The 20,273-nt window shown below is 53.6% G+C and overlaps 2 protein-coding genes across 2 annotated transcripts in view; one reads left to right on the top strand and one right to left on the bottom strand.

Annotated features, from left to right (window-relative positions):
* nprl3 (NPR3-like, GATOR1 complex subunit) overlaps positions 1 to 2,507 on the top strand; it is a 41,959-nt gene extending 39,452 nt beyond the window's left edge. The window contains 2 exon segments of the mRNA XM_041179567.1: positions 433 to 625; positions 2,284 to 2,507. Coding sequence (XP_041035501.1) covers positions 433 to 625; positions 2,284 to 2,449 — 359 coding nt within the window. The 3' untranslated portion in view covers positions 2,450 to 2,507.
* A 2,291-nt stretch (positions 2,508 to 4,798) lies between these two features.
* Positions 4,799 to 20,226, bottom strand: LOC121272802 (transmembrane and coiled-coil domain protein 3-like). Its single transcript, XM_041179586.1, has 4 exons — positions 20,086 to 20,226; positions 11,868 to 12,730; positions 9,964 to 10,099; positions 4,799 to 8,147 (listed from the first exon to the last, which is right to left on the bottom strand). Exons 1-4 carry the CDS (start codon positions 20,128 to 20,130, stop codon positions 7,845 to 7,847), a joined length of 1,347 nt encoding a protein of 448 aa, XP_041035520.1. The 5' UTR covers positions 20,131 to 20,226; the 3' UTR covers positions 4,799 to 7,844.
* Between the last annotated feature and the right edge of the window lie 47 nt (positions 20,227 to 20,273).

Here is a 20,273-nt window from a genome sequence, read left to right as displayed (position 1 = left end):
TCTGACCCTCTCTGTCTCTGACCCTCTCTTTCTCTGACCCTCTCTTTCTCTGACCCTCTCTTTCTCTGACCCTCTCTGTCTCTGACCCTCTCTGTCTCTGACCCTCTCTGTCTCTGACCCTCTCTGTCTCTGACCCTCTCTGTCTCTCTTTCTCTCTCTCTCTTTCTCTCCTTAACATGTATCTTTTTGCCCAAGCCTTGTGCACCTGAAATCTCAACGGCATGTTGAATTTTGTTTGAGAACGACACACACACACCGTGCCACTGTTTCGCTGTTACTTTGTCGGCCTGTAATCTGCTCCCTTTGTGTTAACAGTTTGAGATTTTTTTATTATTCGTCTATTCCTGGAAGTGTCATTTTATCTCTTGCCACCTCCCCACCACCACACTCCTACACACTTTGACCCTCTGACCCTCTGACCTTCTCCTCCAGCTAGCAGTGATGACATGACCCTGACCAGCCCAAGCATGGACAACTCCAGCGCTGAGCTCCTTCCCGGAGGTGACTCACCCTTGAACAAGCGCATGACTGAGAACCTGCTGGCCAGCTTGTCCGACCACGAGAGGAAAATGATCCAGAACATTCCAGCCGCCCAGAACCCAGAGGACCTGCGGATGCTTGCAAAGTAGGATTGGGCGAGCGGTGGGGGTGGTGATGGTGGTGGTGGGGGGGCGGGGTCAAGAGCTGGTGGGCGGAATGGTGGGGGGGGGCGGCGCAAGAGAGGGCATGATGGGGAGGGGCATGAGAGCGGGCGAGCGTTGGTGAGGGGAGTCGAGAGCAGGTGGGTGAAATGGGGGGGGCGTAAGAGCGGGCAAGATGGGGGTGTGAGAGCGGATGGGCGAGATAATGGGCGCAAGAGCGGGCAAGATGGGGGAGCGTGAGAGCAGGTGGGCGAGATAGTGGGCGCAAGAGCGGGCAAGATGGGGGTGTGTGAGAGCAGGTGGGCGAGATAGTGGGCACAAGAGCGGGCAAGATGGGGGAGCGTGAGAGCAGGTGGGCGAGATAGTGGGCTCGAGAGCGGGTGAGTGGGGGGGTTGTGTGAGAGCAACTGGGGGTGGGGTGAGTCCGTGAGAGCGGGCGAGAGTGCAGTTTATAAAGTATTTCTAGTAGCTTTTCCCATCCCCTCCTTCCCCTCCTCCCCATCCATGTGCCTTAGCTGGCGATTACACCAATCCCCAGGGGATGTCAGTGTCTCTATACTCGGTGGGTGTGGGGTGGGGGAGAAATCTCTATCCCCCGTACCACCGCCGCCGCCCCCCCCCCCCCCCCCCCCCCCCCCCCTCCCCGACAAGCCAGCATTCGCTATCAGACACAAGGTGCCTGTCTGGAGGATGTGACTGAGCAATGTGATGCCCCACCTACCCGAACATCCGACGGGCACTCATTCTCTCGGCTTGCGCTCGAGGACTGGCCAAGCGGGTGTGGGGAACCGGGGAGAGTAGAGCGGGACCTGTGGAAGCGAGATTCAAGGAAGGCCCTTCAGAGCAAGGCAGAGGCAAGCAGAAGCCCCTAAACAAAGCTAAGGCTGAAGCGTTTCTCTTAAATAAAAGCCTCAAATAGGAACAGGAAAAAAGGAAACCCCTGCAAATGCCAGAAAAGTCCAGAAATAGCTGGAGAGGCACGCGAGATCAGTCAGCATCTGAGTGACCAGTTTAACCCCACGTAACCTTTTAAAACCTCTTTGCCGCAACTCTCCGGGAGCAGACGAGTAGGGAGGTAAAAACAAAAAAACTGCGGATGCTGGAAATCCAAAACAAAAACAAAAACAGAATTACCTGGAAAAACTCAGCAGGTCTGGCAGCATCGGCAGAGAAGAAAAGAGTTGACGAGTAGGGAGGTCCGCTCGAAACAGTCACCGTTCCAGACTCTCTCCTTACGTTTGTTGTAGAATTGATTTATTGGCTAGGGTGGGTCAGGCGGGTTGACAGTTAAATGTGGATGAAGGATGGTTGGCGCATTCGCAATTGAAAAAGAGCACAGACTTCTCTCACGCTTCCACCACCTACCCACCCCCCACCCCAACAACTTGTGCTTGTGTGGCAGGCAATCCCTCTCACTCGCCTGTCCCTCCCTCGCGCCTCCCAGCCCCTACCGCTCGCCCACACCTGCCCTCCCTTCCCCTCGCCCCCCGCCCGGCCCCCCTTTTCCCCTCACCTTCACCCCCATCCGCCTCCCTCCCTCCCTCCACCCCCACAACTGACTATTTGTCCATCTGTCTCACTCACTGTCTCCGTGTGTGTGTCTGTCTCTCTCTCTCTCTCTCTCTCTCTCCCTCCTTTTCAGACTCTTACATTACTTTCGTGGGCACCATCACCTGGAGGAGATCATGTACAACGAGAACATGCGTCGCTCGGTGCTGCTGATGCTGATCGACAAGTTCCGCAGCGTGCTGGTGGTCCGAAACCACGAAGACCCCATCATTTCCGTCTTCCAGTCTCCCTTTGTGTGACAGAGCCCCGGGTGGCACCAGTTCTCTTTTTCCAAAAAAAAAAATATATATATATATATATATATATAAAAAAACCAAGGGACTCGGGTCAGTGTCAGCCATCCACTACCCTGATCGCATTCTGAGCCACCTTTGCGTGTCTGTTTTGTTTTACCCTCCTCTGAATGCTGAGTGGCATCTCGCTGTCCAGCCGGTATTCACTTCTGGGTACTGGCGAGAGTGATAGGTCACCTGGGGGCGTGCAAGCCAGACCCAAACCCCTTGGTCAAGAAAGGGCGTAACACTGAACGCAGCAGCTACAGCCAGTCAGTTTAACCCTTCGACAGTGTGGACAATAATCGCGGACACGCTTAAAGAAGTGAAGGAAATGGCGGGGGGGGTGCGGGGGGAGGCTGGGAGAGACTTGTTGAAGGCAAATTGTGTCCAGCTAACTTGATTTGAGTTTTTTGATGAGGTGCCAGAGAGGCTAATGATGTGGTTGGTGTGACCTCCGTGGATTTCCAAATGGCATTTGGTGAAGTGTACAACAGGCTTTCCAGCACAGTTAAAGGCCATGGGATAAAAGGGGCCAAGGCAACATGAATATAGAATAACTGATACCCGGGAGTGAGTAACAGACTGGAATCTAATCGAGGGGTTCGGGGGGGGAGGTTTATATAAAGAATAACAGATACCTGGGAGTGAGTTACAGACTGGAATCTAATCGAGGGGTTCAGGGGGTTTATATATAGAATAACAGATACCCGGGAGTGAGTTACAGACTGGAATCTAATCGAGGGGTTCAGTGTGTTTATATATAGAATAACAGATACCCGGGAGTGATTTACAGACTGGAATCTAATCGAGGGGTTCGGAGGGTTTATATATAGAATAACAGATACCCGGGAGTGATTTACAGACTGGAATCTAATCGAGGGGTTCGGTGGGGGTTTATATATAGAATCACAGATACCCGGGAGTGTGTTACAGACTGGAATCTAATCGAGGGGTTCAGGATGTTTATATATAGAACAACGGATTATATATAGAACAGTTTATATATAGAATAACAGATACCTGGGAGTGAGTTACAGACTGGAATCTAATCAAGGGGTTCAGGGGGTTTATATATAGAATAACAGATACCCGGGAATGAGTTACAGTCTGGAATCTAATCGAGAGGTTCGGGGGGTGTTTATATATAGATAACAGATACCCGGGAGTGAGTTACAGTCTGGAATCTAATCGAGAAGTTCGTGGGGTGTTTATATATAGAATAACAGATACCCGGGAGTGAGTTACAGTCTGGAATCTAATCGAGAAGTTTGTGGGGTGTTTATATATAGAATAACAGATACCCGGGAGTGAGTTACAGACTGGAATCTAATCCAGGGGTTCGGGGGGTTTTATATATAGAATAAGAGATACCCGGGAGTGAGTTACAGACTGGAATCTAATCGAGGGGTTCGGAGGGGTTTATATATAGAATAGCAGATACCCGGGAGTGAGTTACAGACTGGAATCTAATCGAGGGGTTCAGGACTGGGGGGCTGTATATGGAATATGATAACTTTCACCCATTCTGCACCCTCAGTTCCATTCTCTGGATTTTTGGGAGCTTCCCAATAGGGTTGGGGCTGGATTTAATTGTTCTGAGTCAGAATGTTTGCAGGGATTCTCCCCGGGTGAGATTTACCTGCCCTGCTATATTTTGGACGGAAAGAAATGCTATCGCTTTGGACCCCCTGGGAGAGAACAAGAGGTCTCGGCAAAGGAAACAAGAAACCTTGAATTGTTACACACAGCGACAGAGGGCCTGGTACCAGCAGGTGGGCTGGTGGGGCGGTGGGGGGGGGGGCAGTGCAAGCTGGCTGGTGGGGGGAGGGGCCGGTACCATCGGGCTGGCTGGTGGGGGGGAGGGGCCAGCACCATCGGGCTGGCTGGTGGCGGGAGGGGCCGGCACCATTGGGCTGGCTGGTGGGGGGAGCTCCACTCCCGTCATCACCCTGCTAGCGTGCAACCATACACGACTCACTGCCCGGTGTCCTGCCAGCAGTCATGATGCCCACATTCTGTGTCTCAGCTGTCCCACCTACATTGGAGATGGCGCGACAAACCAGCAGGCAGCTCACCCATTGACGAGGTCCATCTGCTGACCACCTTACCCCTCGACTCCAGGGCACTACCCATGCACACTTGGGCAGCAGTGCATGTCATGAAAACCAACCTGCTTCCCACAGCGATCAAGCAGACCACTGATTGGGGCACTCAAACACCACCTCCGCCTGGAGAGCTCGTCAGGAGCCCCCACGGCACTTGTCAAGGCTTGTGGTGGTCTGCTCCACGCTTCCTGACGTTCAAGGAGGAAGTTATCGAACCTCACGGCCGTAGACACAAGTGAAACAGCCAAGCATCCTCTGTCAGCTCAGAGGGCCGAGGCACTGTCGCGCAGACCTCTAAATTGTACCCGACAAGGTCAGGAGCCCATTGGCGGGGCAGAGCTGGAGGGTCCACCGACCAGCCACCAATCTGTGGCCCCGGGGGCAGCACCTGCAACGTGCGTAAGCAGATAAAATCGAAAGTGACAACAGGTCAGCCTACAGGATTTTGCATTTATTCGTAAGTTGTTCATACGGCACAGTGTGGACTGTTGGCGCACTCGGTGGTCCGCTCGGAGGGATGCCCCCCTCCTCGCCATCGCTCCTGACGACGCTCCGGCAGCAGCTCTGGGGTTGCTGGGTGGGAGAGCGGTGAAAGATTGAGGAGCGCCAGGGGCAAAAAAAACCAAAACCCGCCAGAAAAGTTCGGCCGGAACCTCTCCGCATCACATAAGCTCTGCTTCCTTCCACCATCCCCCCCAACCACCCACCCCACACCGACGACAAAGTAACGTTCCTTCTCCAGCGCCGGGACTGGCACCCCCTCCGCTCCCGGGCCTCGGCGTCGGGCATCGACTGGCCGGGAAGCCGCGCCCGCTCTCGCCGGGGAAAGCCGCGCGCCCTTTGGTACGAGGCGTGGACCAGGAGTGCAAAACACCGAACGGTGGTGGTGGGAGGGGAGGGGGGTGGTGGAGAACAACAGAGGGTCAGACCACCAGTCTTCCCTGGCTCCAGGCTGGGGGCTGAAGGACTGCTCACGCCTCGCGCCCTTGTTTAGAGAGGGATAGACCCAGCAAGTGCAGCCTAACTTTGGCGCTGAACTGATTATTCGGGGGCGGGTGGAGGGCGGAAGAAAAAATTCTGAGGGGGCGCTGCTCTTCGCCATTTGGAAAGGCACAGATTGAAGGGAAGCTTGTGACCAGGTTGGTTTTTTGTTTCTTTCTGAGGCCTACTGAGCAGCCGCGAGGGGCGGCGCTTGGACGAAGCCGACGGTGGGTATTGGCGAGGCCCCCCCACCGTGGCGGACTGGCCAGGAAAGTGAAAGCTCACCGGTCACCCGCGGGAAAGTAGCAGCAAGGTTCCTAAACGAGTTGGGCGGCAGGAAGCAAGAGGATAAAAGGATGCGAGAGTCCTTTTATTTTTAATATTTGGTTCACTGGAAGGTTGTTTCCGGTGGGATTCTGCAGGGGCTCAGGAGTTGGGTCCCCCTCGTGGCCTGTGGTATCCATCAACGATTTAAACTCGATTGTAGGAGACATGATTAAGAGGATTGCAGGTCGTACAAAAATTGGCCGCGTTTGTTGGCGGCTAAGACAGAATCGGCGGAGTATTCTTTGAATGTGATAGATTGTACATCAACGTTTCCCAAAGGGACCTGGGTGCCCTTGTACACTGAAAGCACTCATGCAGGCGCTCTAAGAGGTAAGTTGGACTTCATTGCGAGAGGACTTGAGTACAGGAGCAAGGCTGTCTTACTGCAGTTGTACAGGGCCTTGGTGAGACCACACCCGGAGTATTGCGCACAGTTTTGGTCCCCTTAGCTAAGAAAGGATACACTTGCCATAGAGGGAGCGCAGCGAAGGTTCACCAGACTGATTCCTGCAATGGCGGGATTGTCGTCTGAGGAGAGATTGGACCGACTAGGCCCTGTATTCACTACAGTTTAGGAGAATGAGAGGGGATCTCACTGAAACACATAAAATTCTGATAAGGATGGACAGACCGGATGCAGGGATGATGTTTCCTCTGGGCTGTGGGAGGGGGTCCCGAAGAAGGGGTCACAATCTCAGGATACGGGGTAGACCATTTAGGACTGAGATGAGGAGAAACTTCATCACTCAGAGGGTGGTGAACCTGTGGCGTTCTCTACCACAGCAGGCTATGGAGGCCAAGTCACTGAAGGAAAAAGATAGACTTCTGGACTCTAAAGGTGTCAGGTATGAGGAGAGCGCAAGAGTATGGTGTTGAGGTAGAGGATCAGCTATGATCATATTGAACAGAGGAGCAGGCTCGAAGGGCTGAATGACCTCCTACTGCTATTTTCTATGTTTCTATGAGGTTGCTGTAGGCTGCATCGATGAGCCGGTCACGGGTAGGGAGTGGACAAGTGTCGAGTTGAATTCAATCTGTGGGGTGTGGGGGCGATACAGCTGGGGAGGGCAAGCGAGGCCAGGAGACGGACAACAAATTAGGAGATTGTGACAAGTGCGGAGGAGCAGAGAGGCCTTGGAGTGAACGCCCAGAGATCCCTGAAGGTGGCAGGAGGGGGAGATGAGATCGTTGGGAAGGAATTGAATTACTTTCCTTTATAAGCTGAGACCGAGAATGCAGAGAGGCTACGCTAAGAACTGTGCAAACGATTGTCGGGCGGCAGCTAGAGTGCTCTATCCGTTTCTGGTTGCTGCATTACAAGGGCAGATTGTGATCGCACTCGAGGGTGAGAGAGAGAGAGCACAGAGGAGATTTATGAGTACGTTGCCAGGAATGGAGAACTCCAGTGACGAGGAAAGATTGGCGAGGCTGAGGCTTCGGTTTCTTGGGAGCTTCAGCTGGGGCCTGAATCGTTCTGAAGGGCGTCTGAAAAGAGTGGACAGGAAGGATCCTCTTGCCTTTTGGCCAGAGGGGTCAGTAGACCAGGGAACATGAAGTAATTGGGAGAAAGATATGGAGCAATCTCTTCAACCAGATGGAAAAGTGTCGAGTTGACACAACGCTCTCGGGGATCTGGAACTCACTGCCCGATGGGGTGGTTGGAGGCAGGAGCCACCATTACGTGGAAGACGTACGTGGGCAAGTGCATATCTTCGGAACAAGAGCTGGAAGGGTGGATTAGAGATGGGTGGGTCTTTTCCCAGCCAGCACAGACCGGACGGGCTGAATGGCCTCCTTTGGAGCTGGTGGCTAACAACGCGATTCCGTGCTGTACAGTTGGCCGGCTCTCCCTAGCTCTACCGTTTAATCTGGTCAGCTGGGTGTGGGGAAGGGGTGGGGAGCGGCGAGCCCTTACCACAACCACCCCACGCCCCCGGCACGCGGTGCTAGCGCCAGCGGAACACCAGCCGCCTGGGGGAAAAGGCGGTGATGAACTCCCAGTTGTGCCACATCAGAATCAGCAGCACGACAGCCACGCAGGTGCTGACTGTCCTCGCCCGGGTCTTAATGAAGGGGAGGATGATGGCCGACACGGTGGACATCAGCATCAGGACGACGGCAAACATGATGAGCAGCAGGTTCATGGACTTCCCCAGCAGCTCCCTCGTGTTGACGTGGTCCAGGATCTCTCCCTGCTGCTGCTGCTGCTCCAGCCTGGTCATTTTGCTCTGGAAGCTCTCCAGCACCTCCTGTTGGAGAAGCAAAGCAGTCGACATTGACACAACGTGCAAGGCACGTGAAAGCCGTGAACCGCCGCTAAGTAGTTTCTCCAGCGCTAATGGGGCTAAAAGCTGACAAACCCCTAGCGTTTTGAAAGAGGCAGGCATTGCATTGGTTACCATCTTTCAAGATTTCCTGCGCTCTGGAATCACCCCCCATTGAGCGGAAGATGACCATTTTTAAATTCATTCCCGGGATGTGGGCGTCGCTGGCTAGGCCAGCGTTTATTGCCCCTCCCTAATTGCCCCTTGAGAAGGTGGCGGTGAGCTGCCACCTTGAACCGCTGCAGTCCGTGTGGTGTAGGTACACCCACAGCGCTGTTAGGGAGTTCCAGGATTGTGTCCGTGTGGTGTAGGTACACCCACAGCGCTGTTAGGGAGGGAGTTCCAGGATTGTGTCCGTGTGGTGTAGGTACACCCACAGCGCTGTTAGGGAGTTCCAAGATTGTGTCCGTGTGGTGTAGGTACACCCACAGCGCTGTTAGGGAGGGAGTTCCAGGATTGTGTCCATGTGGTGTAGGTACACCCACAGCGCTGTTAGGGAGGGAGTACCAGGATTTTGACCCAGCGGCGGTGAAGGAACGGCCGATATATTTCCGAGTCAGGATGGAGTGTGGGGCTCGGAGGGGGATTTGCAGGCGGTGTTGTTCCCCATGTGTCTGCTGCACTTGTCCTTCCAGACGGTAGAGGTCGTAGGTTTGGGCGGCGCTGTCAGAGGAGCCTTGGCAAGTTGCTGCAGTGCATCTCGTCAATGGTTCACACACACTGCAGCCCCTGTGCGTCCCTGGGAGGGAGTGAATGTTGAAGGTGGGAATTTTTAGGGGCAGCGATAGGGGTGCACCCACTGCCCTTGTCCTTCTAGGCGTTCGAAGTCGTGGGTTTTGAGGGAGCGCCACACTGTCAGGGATGGTGTCTTTCAGATGCAACATTACACCGAGCCCCCGTCTGCTCTCTCAGGCAGTTCTATTTGGAGGGGCTGGGGGTGTGGGTGTTACCGTCAGTGTCCCAGCCAATATTTACTCTTCAATCGATGTGACAGAAGAAAAGAGAAATCAATTGGTCATTCTCACATTGTAGCTTGTGGTGGCCTGCCATGTGTGTGTGTGTGTGTGTGTGTGTGTGTGTACACATTGGCTGCTGGACTCCTGCATTGCAATAGTGACTACGCTTCAAAACAAAAGCACTCATTGGCTGTGATGTGCTTTGGGATGTCCAGTGGCTGTGAAAGGCGCTACCTAAATGCAAGCCTGTCTGTCTGTCTTGGCTTAAAGCTGTGAAGTGGCCGATGGTACACCAGACTGGTTGGATGGCGCTAAGACCAGCTCGGCCGGGAACCCAGTGCATCTTGTGTGTGTGTGTGTGTGTGTGTGTGTGTGTGTGTGTGTGTGTGTGTGTGTGTGAGAGACAGGGATGAGGGTTAGCATCGCTTACCCTCAGTGCCATTCCCTTTGCCGCCACGAGTTCTGCCGCTCAAGCCATGGCACCATAATCGTACCCAGGGCTCGGGTCCAGACTGAATGGGCCCGTGCTGGCATGCTGCCAACGACACTCTTCTGTCTCTTTGGGTTCCTGTGTGGCCTAGTGGGCTCTTGGCTCAGCGCGCCGTTACACGTTTCAAAGCAGCATGTCGTTTCCACCCCCACCCCCCCAACCTCATCCGCACCCGCCCACGGTGAGTCTCACTACCGGCGGAGGAGGGGGGAAGGGCCCCCACCCTCCAGTCCCTGCATAGCCCAGCCTCCCCACCCCCCCAAACGGGCCGAGTCACAGTCGAGCTCCTACTGACCCAGATGTCCCTGCTGCTCTCGTATGACTGGTAGGCGATTTTCTCCTCCAAGCTGGCCAGCTCACTCTTCAGATTCTGGACCTCGTTCTGGTGAAGGTCTATCAGGTCGTTCATCTGGGCCTGCAGTTGGTTGGACCTAAAACATGGGAAAAGAGCCAAGTCATCTCCGGTACAGCATGTTCCATAGGGAGCTCTCAAAAGAATCTGGGCAGCTGAGCGTTCCCCTTTAAGGAGGGCTATTTGGAACTCCAAGCCCATGACATGGGCCCAGTCGGCCTATAAAGCACCCACACGCTGACTATATCTCCGAGATCCCTTAACCCCCACCCGCCCCCCCCCGCACTCTCTCATTCTCCTTGCCATGGTTTAGCTGAATAACCCCAAAGATGCACCTTATTCCTTAACACACTCCCATTCTCTTTGCCATGGGTTTGTATTTAAGACTGAGATAGATAGGTTCTTGATCGGTAAGGGGGATCAAAGGTTACGGGGAGAAGGCGGGAGAATGGGGTTGAGAAACTTATCAGCCATGATTGAATGGCGGAGCAGACTCGATGGGCCGATTGGCCTAATTTCCGCTCCTACGTCTTTAAAAGAAAAATTAAAAATGGGTTAGCTCACTAACTCCAACAGTGCCACCCTCCCCCCTCCCTCCCCTCCCGGAGTATGGAATAGGGGAGTGCGACTCACTTTGGTAGGAGGAATGGAGAAACAAAATGTTTGCACGTTGGTTTTCAGAGGGACTTGGGCACCCTTGTCCGTGAGACACAAGATTCATACACGGGTGCAACAAGCAAAGTTGAAGGCAAATGGCCTTTATCGCAAAGGGTTTGGCGTATCAGACAAAGGAAGTCCTGTTCCAGTTGCGCAGGGCTTTGGGGTGAGACCCTCAGTCCCGAGCTCCTTACCGAAGGAAGGGTATCCCGAACCTGGGGAGGGTGGCGACAGAGGTTCACCTGTGGATTAATCCCTCATATGGTGGGGCTATCTAAGTGAGGCGCCCTTGAGTAGAATAGGCCTATGCTGACTGGAGTCTCGAAGGACGAGAGGTCATCTCACTGAAACGTACGAAGTACCAAGAGGGTTCGACAGGGTCGACACTGAGAAGCTGTTTCGCCAGTGACTGGAGAGTCCAGAATGAGTGGCCAGAGGGGGGTGTGGGGGTGCGGTGGGTTGGCCACAGTCTCAGGATAAGGGGGTCGGACATTTTCGATCAGCCAATGCCACAGTTGGAATGCAAGCTGAATACTGAGTGCAGTTTTGGTCTCCTTATTTACGGAATTCTGTAACCGCGTTGGAGGCGGTTCAGAGGAGGTTTACTGGACTGAGACCCGGAATGAGTGGGTTGTCTGATGAGGGAAGGTTGGACAGACTGGGCTTGTTTCCACTGGAGTTTGGAAGAATGAGGGGCTGGGGGGGGGGGGGGTGACTTAATTGAAGTACACAAGATCCTGAACGGCCTTGACAAGGTGGATGTGGAAAGGATGTTTCCCCTTGTGGGTGAGTCCAGAACTAGTGGGGGGGGGTCCACTGCTTTAAAATTGGGGGTCGCCCTTTTAGGGCAAAGATCAGGAGGGATTTTTTTCTCACCAAGGGTTGTGCGACTTTGGAACTCTGCCGAGGGAGGCGGGGGTCATTGAATATTTTCAGGGCGCAGGTCGATAGATTCTTGGGAATCGAAGGATATCAGGGTTAGATGGGAATGTGGGACTCGAAACGCAGACAGATCAGCCACGATCTTATTGAATGGGGGGAGCAGGCTCGAGGGGCCGAATGGCCTCCCTCTTTCCCCCCTCCTTCATGTGGCCAGGAGCTGGCGCGCAGCTGTGACCTCTCTTGCGGAGGTCACTCCTTGCGGGGAAAAGTGGGGAGAAAACTGGGTGGAAGGGGTAACGGACAAATACCTATATTTCTCCTCTTGTAGGGACTCTTCAAAGGCTGTGTAATGCTGACTGTATTGCTCCGCAATGTTCTTAAAGCTTAGGTCTAAATTTAGTTGGGTTTCCTTGATCTCGGTCAGCTCCTCCAGTATGGACAGATAGCCGATGTGTTGCCTCTCCAGGGAGCTGATCCTGGATGTTTTAACGCCGAAGTTAAGTCCCATTAAGTCGTGTAAGTCCTCCGAGAAGCTTGTTATCACAGAGTAGGCATCATGCGGCATTCCTGATGTTTGTGGCTGATTGATGTTGTGATACGGGGAGCTAAACGAGCCTTGGGCCTCCCTGGACAAATGGCTGAGGCCTTGCGCCTCCAACTCTGATTGAAGCAGGCCGTTGGGCCGAGTCGTGCTGGCTTCGCTGAGGAGTGGGGACTCGGGCCGGGCCTCCTCCTGCGGGTAGCCGCTCCTCGCCCCCTGGAGCCTCTGGAGCGTGGGGTCCTTCTCCTGCAGGTGGCCCACCTCCCTGTCCAGCTGCTGCTGCCGCCTGATGTAGCTTTCCAGCCTCCGCTGGAGCTCGCCGATGATGGAGGACAGGTACTGGTTCTTCTTCTCGAAGGCCTTTTTGAGGCGGAAGGCTTGGGCCTGGTCGGTGTGGGAGATGAGGTGCAGGTACTCGGAGACGTTGGCGCTGCGGCTGGCCTGCTTCACGCGCAGTTCCTCGGTGATTTTCAGCACCTTCTGCTGCAGCAGGGCCTGCTCCGCCTTCAGCCTCTCCAAGATGGCCGCCGCCTCTTGCTGTTCGGACGCCACCGCGTTGAGGCTCTCGTCCAGGCTGAGGTTGATCGGGCTGGGCGACGCCGCCAAGCTGACCACTTCCACCTGCTCGGCCTGAAAGAGAAAGAAAGCCCCAGAGAGAGGAAAAAGTGCGCACTCTTGTTGGCATAATCAAAGCCCCTCGGAACAACGGTCCCCCAATGCCTAGGCACGCGCCTGTAGACAGCTGCTCCCAAACCCGCGCCCTCTACCGTCCAGAAGAGCGGCAGGCGCTTGGGAACGCCGCCCCCCTGCGAGTTCCCCTCCCAGCCCCCCGACTTGGAAATACATATCGGCCCTTCCTTCGCTGTCGCTGGGTCCAAATCCCGGAACTCCCTCCCCAACAGCGAGGCGGGTGAACCTCCACCACACGGGGACCGCAGCGGTCCAAGAAGGCGGCTCACCACCACCACCGCCACCTCGAGGGGCAGTTAGGGATGGGCAATAAACGCTGGGCCCCGCCAACGACGCCCACATCCCGTGAAAGAATTTTTTAACATCTCTACGTTGAGCGGGAGGAAGGCTGACTGAGTTTCTACTGTTGATATTGTGAAGCGCTGTTTTACGCAGAGAATCGTAAAGCCTCCCCCACCCCCAAAAAACAACTGCGTTGTGATTGTTGTTTTTCAGGGTGGAATATTAAGAGTCGCCAAATTGGGCTAAGATGCCGATCAACCGTGATCAAACTGAGTGGCGGAGCAGGCTGGAGGGGATGAATGGCCTCCCTTTTTTAAAAAACATTCTTTTTGTGGGACTTGTGCATTTGTTGCCCATCCCTAATTGCCCTTGAGCTGAGTGGCTTGATAGGACCACTTCAGAGGGCAGTTGAAAGTCAACCACCTTGCTGTGGGTTCTGGAGTCATATGTAGGCCAGGCCGGGTAAGGACGGCAGATTTCCCTCCCTAAAGGGACACTAGTGAACCAGATGGGGTTTTACGACGCTTGATTTTCTCTAATAAATTCATTCATGGGATGTGGGCGTCGCTGGCTAGACCAGCATTTATTGCCCGTCCCTAATTACCCCTTCAGAAGGTGGTGGTGAGCTGCTGCAGTCTGTGTGGTGTAGGTACACCCACAGCGCTATTAGGGAGGGAATTCCAGGATTTTGACCCAGCGACAGTGAAGGAACGGCCGATATATTTCCAAGTCATGATGATGAGTGGCTCGGAGGGGAACTTGCAGGTGGTGGTGTTCCCCATGCGTCTGCTGCCCTTGTCCTTCTAGGTGGTAACAGTCATGGGGTTGGAAGGTGCTGTCAAAGGAGCCTTGGTGAGTTCCTGCAGTGCATCTTGTAGATGGTACATACTGCTGCTACTGTGCATCGATGGTGGAGGGAGTGAATGTTTGTAAATCGGGTGCCAATCAAGCGGGGCTGCTTTGTCCTGGATGGTGTCAAGCTTCTTGAGTGTTGTTGGAGCTGCATTCATCCAGGCAAGTGGAGAGTACTCCATTACACTCCTGACTTGTGCCTTATGTAAGGAACATTTTTTTATTTCTATTGGACTGTAGATTAGAATTACATTGGCTGCAGGTTGAAAGACATGCCCACTGGAACAGGATGAGAGATATATACAATGTTGCAGTCCGTGAAAGACAGGCTGGTGCCTGAAAGGAGTCCTGGACCAAGGGAGCTGCCTGACAACAACTTTTTAATTGGCTCCTGACCAGGTTTTGTGTGAGACCAGAGCAGAATAGCTCCTAGCCTGAAAGGAATAAGACCTAAAACCTCTTTCTCCAGCGTGTGGAAGATTCCAGTAATTCCACAATAACAGCTAGCTGTTTTTTTTTCCTCCTCCTAACTCTATAAACCTGCTCTTTCTCTCTCTCTCTCTCTCTCTCTCTGAAAACCCCTGTCAAGAGGAAAAGGGGAAAATCACTGTTGGAGACATTGAAAGGCAAGTGCTCAACCAGTGAAATAAATACAGAAAGTGCTGGAAGACCAGCTCGTGTCATCAACAAGAACTGAAAGGAATTTAGAAGACATCGATCAAAACCAACCCATCGAATCCTGTACTCTGGACTGGTGCTATTGAACTGTCTTATCTCACCCATAAAATCCATGTTTTTGTTGTCCTATGTGTGTGTGTGGAGGGATTTAAGCGGGGGCGGGGTAGAGGGAATTTATGGTGTTAGAAGTTAGCAGTTCGTATTTCTTTTGCCACTGGTTAACGACAGTTTGTTCAATAAACAGTTGTTTGTTAAGTTTACAAAGCTGGTGCACTGTTTTAAATTAAACAGTTAGGTAGGTTGATCAGACCTTTTCACATTTCTCACGGCTCGGGGAGCAGTGGGGCTCGATATTACAGTGCACTATCCCCAGTGAGTCGTGACACATGTAAAGGGTGGACCGGCTCTTTGGGAGTCAGGAAGTGAGTTACTCACCACAAGATTCCCAGCCTCTGACCTGCTCCTGTAGCCACAGTATTTATATGGCTGGGTCCAGTTCAGTTTCTGGTCAATGGTAATCCCCTGCCCCAGGATGTGGACAGTGGGGGGGATTCAGGGATGATAATGCCATTGAACGTCTAGGGGCGATGGTTAGATTCTCTTGTTGGAATTGGCACTGGCTGATGCTTGTGTGGTGCGAATGTTACTTGCTGCTTGTTAGTTTCGTGGTCAACGTCACTGAGACTGGCTTTCAATCCCAGATCTTATTAATTGAATTTTAAAAATTCCACCAGCTGCCGTGGTGGAATTTGAACCCGTGTCCCCCCAGACCGTTGGTCTGGGCCTCTGGATTACTAGTCCACTCTGCCACCGTCTTCATGTTCCTGTGTAGTGTGTCCCCTTGCATGCGTTTCACGGATAGAACAAACTGGAACACCTCATGAGAAGCATTTACTGGTCTTTTTGGAGGCACTGGCCTTGTCAGCAGACAGCATTCCACAGCTCCACAGGTTAGGGAAGACGCAGGCCTTCCCTACTTAGCCAACTTCTCAATCTTTTAACTGATTCCCTGAGTAAGGCACAATAAGCGTAAGTCCAAGAAGGGGGAAATGTTGGACACCATGTTTTGAGTTTGGCAAGCACGGGCTGGCTGGTTGCAGTCAGTACTTTGCCTGTTGCAAACAGGCAAAGGGACGCGCCATTTGATACGATCCACCAATACAGAGCGTCCGACATTAGGTGCAATGCCGCCATGGGATAGCACTTGCTGAACAATCCTGCATGTGCTAAGAATTATACGAACAACCAATTTAAGATTATCAGCCGGGCTCATGGTGTGGCTCACTTACATGTGATAGAAGCCACGTATATTCACACACAGGGCCTTGCCCCTTGCAAACAGAGCATGTCCACACATTGCGCCTTTTTCAAATAAACAAAACCTTAGGGGACAGCCATTCCCTGGTTCATTCCCCGGCAATGTCTTGACCAGAGTCGACCTGCCTGGTTTCAATTTAAACAAATTGGCAATTAACTGTTCCCTGGTGCTATCTCCGTGGCAAAGCCTCTACCAATCAAAGTCCACTTGCCAATCAATCAGCACTCTCATCTCGTGCAGTATAAATTGTTGTTCCCTTTACAATTGGTATTCTCATAAATTGTCCTGATGGGGACAAGATTTTTTTCTAGCTTTGTCCCAGCAATTCTCAACTTGTGTCCTACCAAACTATTTAATTTGTGTTTTTTTTTTTCGTTTTGGACAGGAGCGGAGGGGGGTGGAGGGTGGGATTGAAGGTGCCATAGGTCACAGGGAGTTCAGTCGCATTCAGCTCAGCAAGTGATGGGTATGGGAGTGTTCTTGGTTCTGGCAACCAGACATAAACGATTGAAACCACACTCACTTCCGGCATTCAGTGCAGCCGTCCGTAAACAGGAAGGCACGTGGCCCAAACACTGACGCCGGCTTGTTTTTGTATCCTGCCCAGGCTCCCTGCCTAGCTCAGAAGGAAAAGGACATTCATTTCTCTAGTGCCCCTTTCGCCACCTCGGGACTCCCCAACCCCACCCCTTCACCCCCAATCCCCCCCCCAAAAATGCGATTCACAGCCAATGGAGATACTCTTGATGCGCGGTCCCTCGTTGTAAGGTAGGAGATGCAGCAGCCAATTTGTGCACAGTAAGTTCCTGCGAGCCGCAGTGTGATCAAGGACCAGACCGGCGATGGTGGCTGAGGGATAAACACTTGGCAGCAGGAAATCCGGGGAGAACTCCCTCTCCCCTTCCCCGCCCTTCTTCCAGTGGGATCTGTTACGTCTGCCCGTTTGGTGGGGGGGGGGGGGGGGGCGGTGCACCACTACTTCCGATGCGACAGGTCTACACGTTTGTGCTCGAGTCTCTGCCCCTGGCCTGTCACCTTCTCCCCGTAGGACCCGTGATCTCAATACAACTTCCCTCGGAGCCCTGGGATGAGCAGGAGGCTGCGAGATGCGCTGCACGAACAGGCGGCAGCCCCCCCCCCCCCCGCCTTTTTATCGAAAACGGACTCCGGAGGTGAAAGCCGGGAGGGAGGATGGATCAACGGCTCGGGCAGAGCCCGCGGCAAGAGAGAGAGAGAGAGAGGGCGGTTGATGTCTTGGGGTGGGTGACCCTCTTGGTCATCGTTGACCGGCTGTCGACTTGAAAGGTTAACACCGCCCCGCTGTCCACTGGCGGCCGATCCTTCCGACATGATCTCGGACTTCCCCCCCCCCCCCCCCCAACCGCAGAGCGCTGCCTCAGTAGCAGTGGATCTCAGTGTGGGGTGAGGGGCGGGTGCGGGGTTGTGGAGGGGGGGGGGGGAAGGGGGGGGGCGAGGTGGTTCCAGGGATGCTGAGCATCTCCGGCTGGGATTATCCTTGCTCAGTGCGGCTTGATGCAGTCGTACGAGGACCACAAAGTTAGCATCCGGCTGCAGTAAGCAGTGAGGAAGGCAAACTGTTCATATAACTTATGGCGTAGTGGTATTGTCGCTGGGCTAGTGATCCAGAGACCCAGGGTAATGCCCTGGGGACCCAGGTTCAAATCCCACCATGGCAGATGGTGGAAATAAAAATCTAGAATTAAAAGACCATGAAAACATAGTCAATGTTTGTAAAACGTGCCTTCTGACTCCAGACCCACAGCAGTGCGGTTGACTCTTAAATGCCCACTGAACGAAGGCAACGAGGGCCGAGGAATGAATGCTGGCCAGCAAAGCCCACATCCTACGAACAAATATTTTTTTTTTAAATGCACAGCGCTCCGAGTGCTGTCGAACCGAGGGACACAGAGACCGGAACTGTGCACGGTGCTCCGAGTGTGGTCTAACCGAGGGGTACGGAGACCGGAACTGTGCATGGTGCTCCGAGTGCTGTCAAACCGAGGGATACGGAGACCGGAACTGTGCACGGTGCTCCGAGTGTGATCTAACCGAGGGATACGGAGACTGGAACTGTGCACAGTGCTCCGAGTGTGGTCTAACCGAGGGATACGGAGACCAGAACTGTGCACAGTGCTCCGAGTGCTGTCAAACTGAGGGATACGGAGACCGGAACTGTGCACGGTGCTCCGAGTGTGATCTAACCGAGGGATACGGAGACTGGAACTGTGCACAGTGCTCCGAGTGTGGTCTAACTGAGGGATATGGAGATCGGAACTGTGCACAGTGCTCCGGGTGTGGTCTAACCGAGGGCTACGGAGACCGGAACTGTGCACAGTGCTTTGAAAGTGGTCAAACAGAGGGATACGGAGACCGGAACTGTGCACAGTGCTCCGAGTGTGGTCTAACCGAGGGCTACGGAGACCGGAACTGTGCACGGTGCTCCGAGTGTGGTCTAACCGAGGGATACGGAGACCAGAATTGTGCACGGTGCTCCGAGTGTGGTCTAACCGAGGGATACGGAGATCGGAACTGTGCACAGTGCTCCGGGTGTGGTCTAACTGAGGGCTACGGAGACCGGAACTGTGCACGGTGCTCTGAGTGTGGTCTAACCGAGGGATATGGAGACCGGAACTGTGCACGGTGCTCCGAGTGCTGTCGAACCGAGGGATATGGAGATCGGAACTGTGCACAGTGCTCCAAGTGTGGTCAAACAGAGGGATACGGAGACCGGAACTGTGCACAGTGCTCCGAGTGTGGGCTAACCAAGGGATACGGAATTTTTAAAAATGCCATGTTGGCCTTTATGGCAAGGGGATTAAAGTACAGGATTAAGGAAGTCTTGCTTCAATTGTACCAGGCTTTGATGAGACCACATCTGAAGTACCATCTGCAGATTTGGTTTCCTTACCTAAGGAGGAGTACTGGAGTTGTTATGACTACTGAGAGATTGTTTCCACTGACTGGGGATCGAGAATTGGGGAAAGGCTCTGGTCAAGAGCAGTCACTTAGGACTGGCGTGAGAAATTTCTTCACATGGAGTGGTGAATCCCTACCCCAGAGGGTTGTGGATGTTTCATCGTTGAGTGCACATTTCCAGTCTCTGTATCCCTCAGTTAGACCACACTCGGAGCACCGTGCACATTTCCAGTCTCTGTATCCCTCAGTTAGACCACACTCGGAGCACCGTGCACATTTCCAGTCTCTGCATCCCTCAGTTAGACCACACTCGGAGCACCGTGCACATTTCCAGTCTCTGTATCCCTCGGTTAGACCACACTCGGAGCACCGTGCACATTTCCAGTCTCTGTATCCCTCAGTAAGACCACACTCGGAGCACTGAGCACATTTCCAGTCTCTGCATCCCTCAGTTAGACCACACTCGGAGCACCGTGCACATTTCCAGTCTCTGTATCCCTCAGTTAGACCACACTCGGAGCACCGTGCACATTTCCAGTCTCTGTATCCCTCAGTTAGACCACACTCGGAGCACTGTGCACAGTTCCAGTCTCTGCATCCCTCAGTTAGACCACACTCGGAGCACCGTGCACATTTCCAGTCTCTGTATCCCTCAGTTAGACCACACTCGGAGCACTGTGCACATTTCCAGTCTCTGCATCCCTCAGTTAGACCACACTCGGAGCACTGTGCACAGTTCCAGTCTCCATATCCCTCAGTTAGACCACACTCAGAGCACTGTGCACATTTCTGGTCTCTGTATCCCTCAGTTAGACCACATCTGGTGCACTATGCACAGTTCCAGTCTCCGTGTCCCTTGGTTAGACCACACCTGGAGCACTGTGCACAGTTCCAGTCTCCGTGTCCCTTGGTTAGACCACACCTGGAGCACTGTGCACAGTTCCAGTCTCCGTGTCCCTTGGTTAGACCACACCTGGAGCACTGTGCGTAGTTCTGGTCTCCATATCCCTCGGTTAGACCACACTCGGAGCACTGTGCACAGTTCTGGGTCTCAGTATGTTGAACAATATCAAGGCACTGCCAAAGGTGCAAAAATGATTCACAGGACTGAGGGGTTGTAACACTCCGGAAAGGACCAACAGGCTTTTTCTCTAGCAGAGACAGTCAAAGAGTGACCTGACAGACCTTAAAAATGGACAAAAGGTAGAGGTAGAGGGTCGGTACTTACCTTGATACTGCAGCGCCTCTTCCTCAGGCTAAACCGGTGTACCATGGTGCTAACCGTGCTGGAGGACAGGGTAAATCAGCGGGTTGTGAAAAGTGCAGACTTGGGTGTGAGCTACGGGGGTTGGGGGCGGGGCAGACGTGTGTGGGGTGTCTCCTTACCCCTCGTCCGAGCTCTCCCACCGTCGGCAC

Source organism: Carcharodon carcharias, chromosome 35 (assembly GCF_017639515.1).
Source record: "Carcharodon carcharias isolate sCarCar2 chromosome 35, sCarCar2.pri, whole genome shotgun sequence".
Lineage (NCBI taxonomy): Eukaryota > Metazoa > Chordata > Chondrichthyes > Lamniformes > Lamnidae > Carcharodon > Carcharodon carcharias.
This window is presented reverse-complemented; position numbering and strand designations above follow the sequence as displayed.

Bases quoted from the DNA above. Each gene is read 5' to 3' on its own strand.
- LOC121272802 (XM_041179586.1), bottom strand. From the start codon at position 20,130: ATGGTACACCGGTTTAGCCTGAGGAAGAGGCGCTGCAGTATCAAG. The intron at 12,731-20,085 runs GTAAGTACCGAC...TTTCTCTTTCAG, and splicing joins AGAGGCGCTGCAGTATCAAG to GCCGAGCAGGTGGAAGTGGT. The intron at 8,148-9,963 runs GTCAGTAGGAGC...CTTCTCCAACAG, and splicing joins AGAGCAGCAGGGACATCTGG to GAGGTGCTGGAGAGCTTCCA.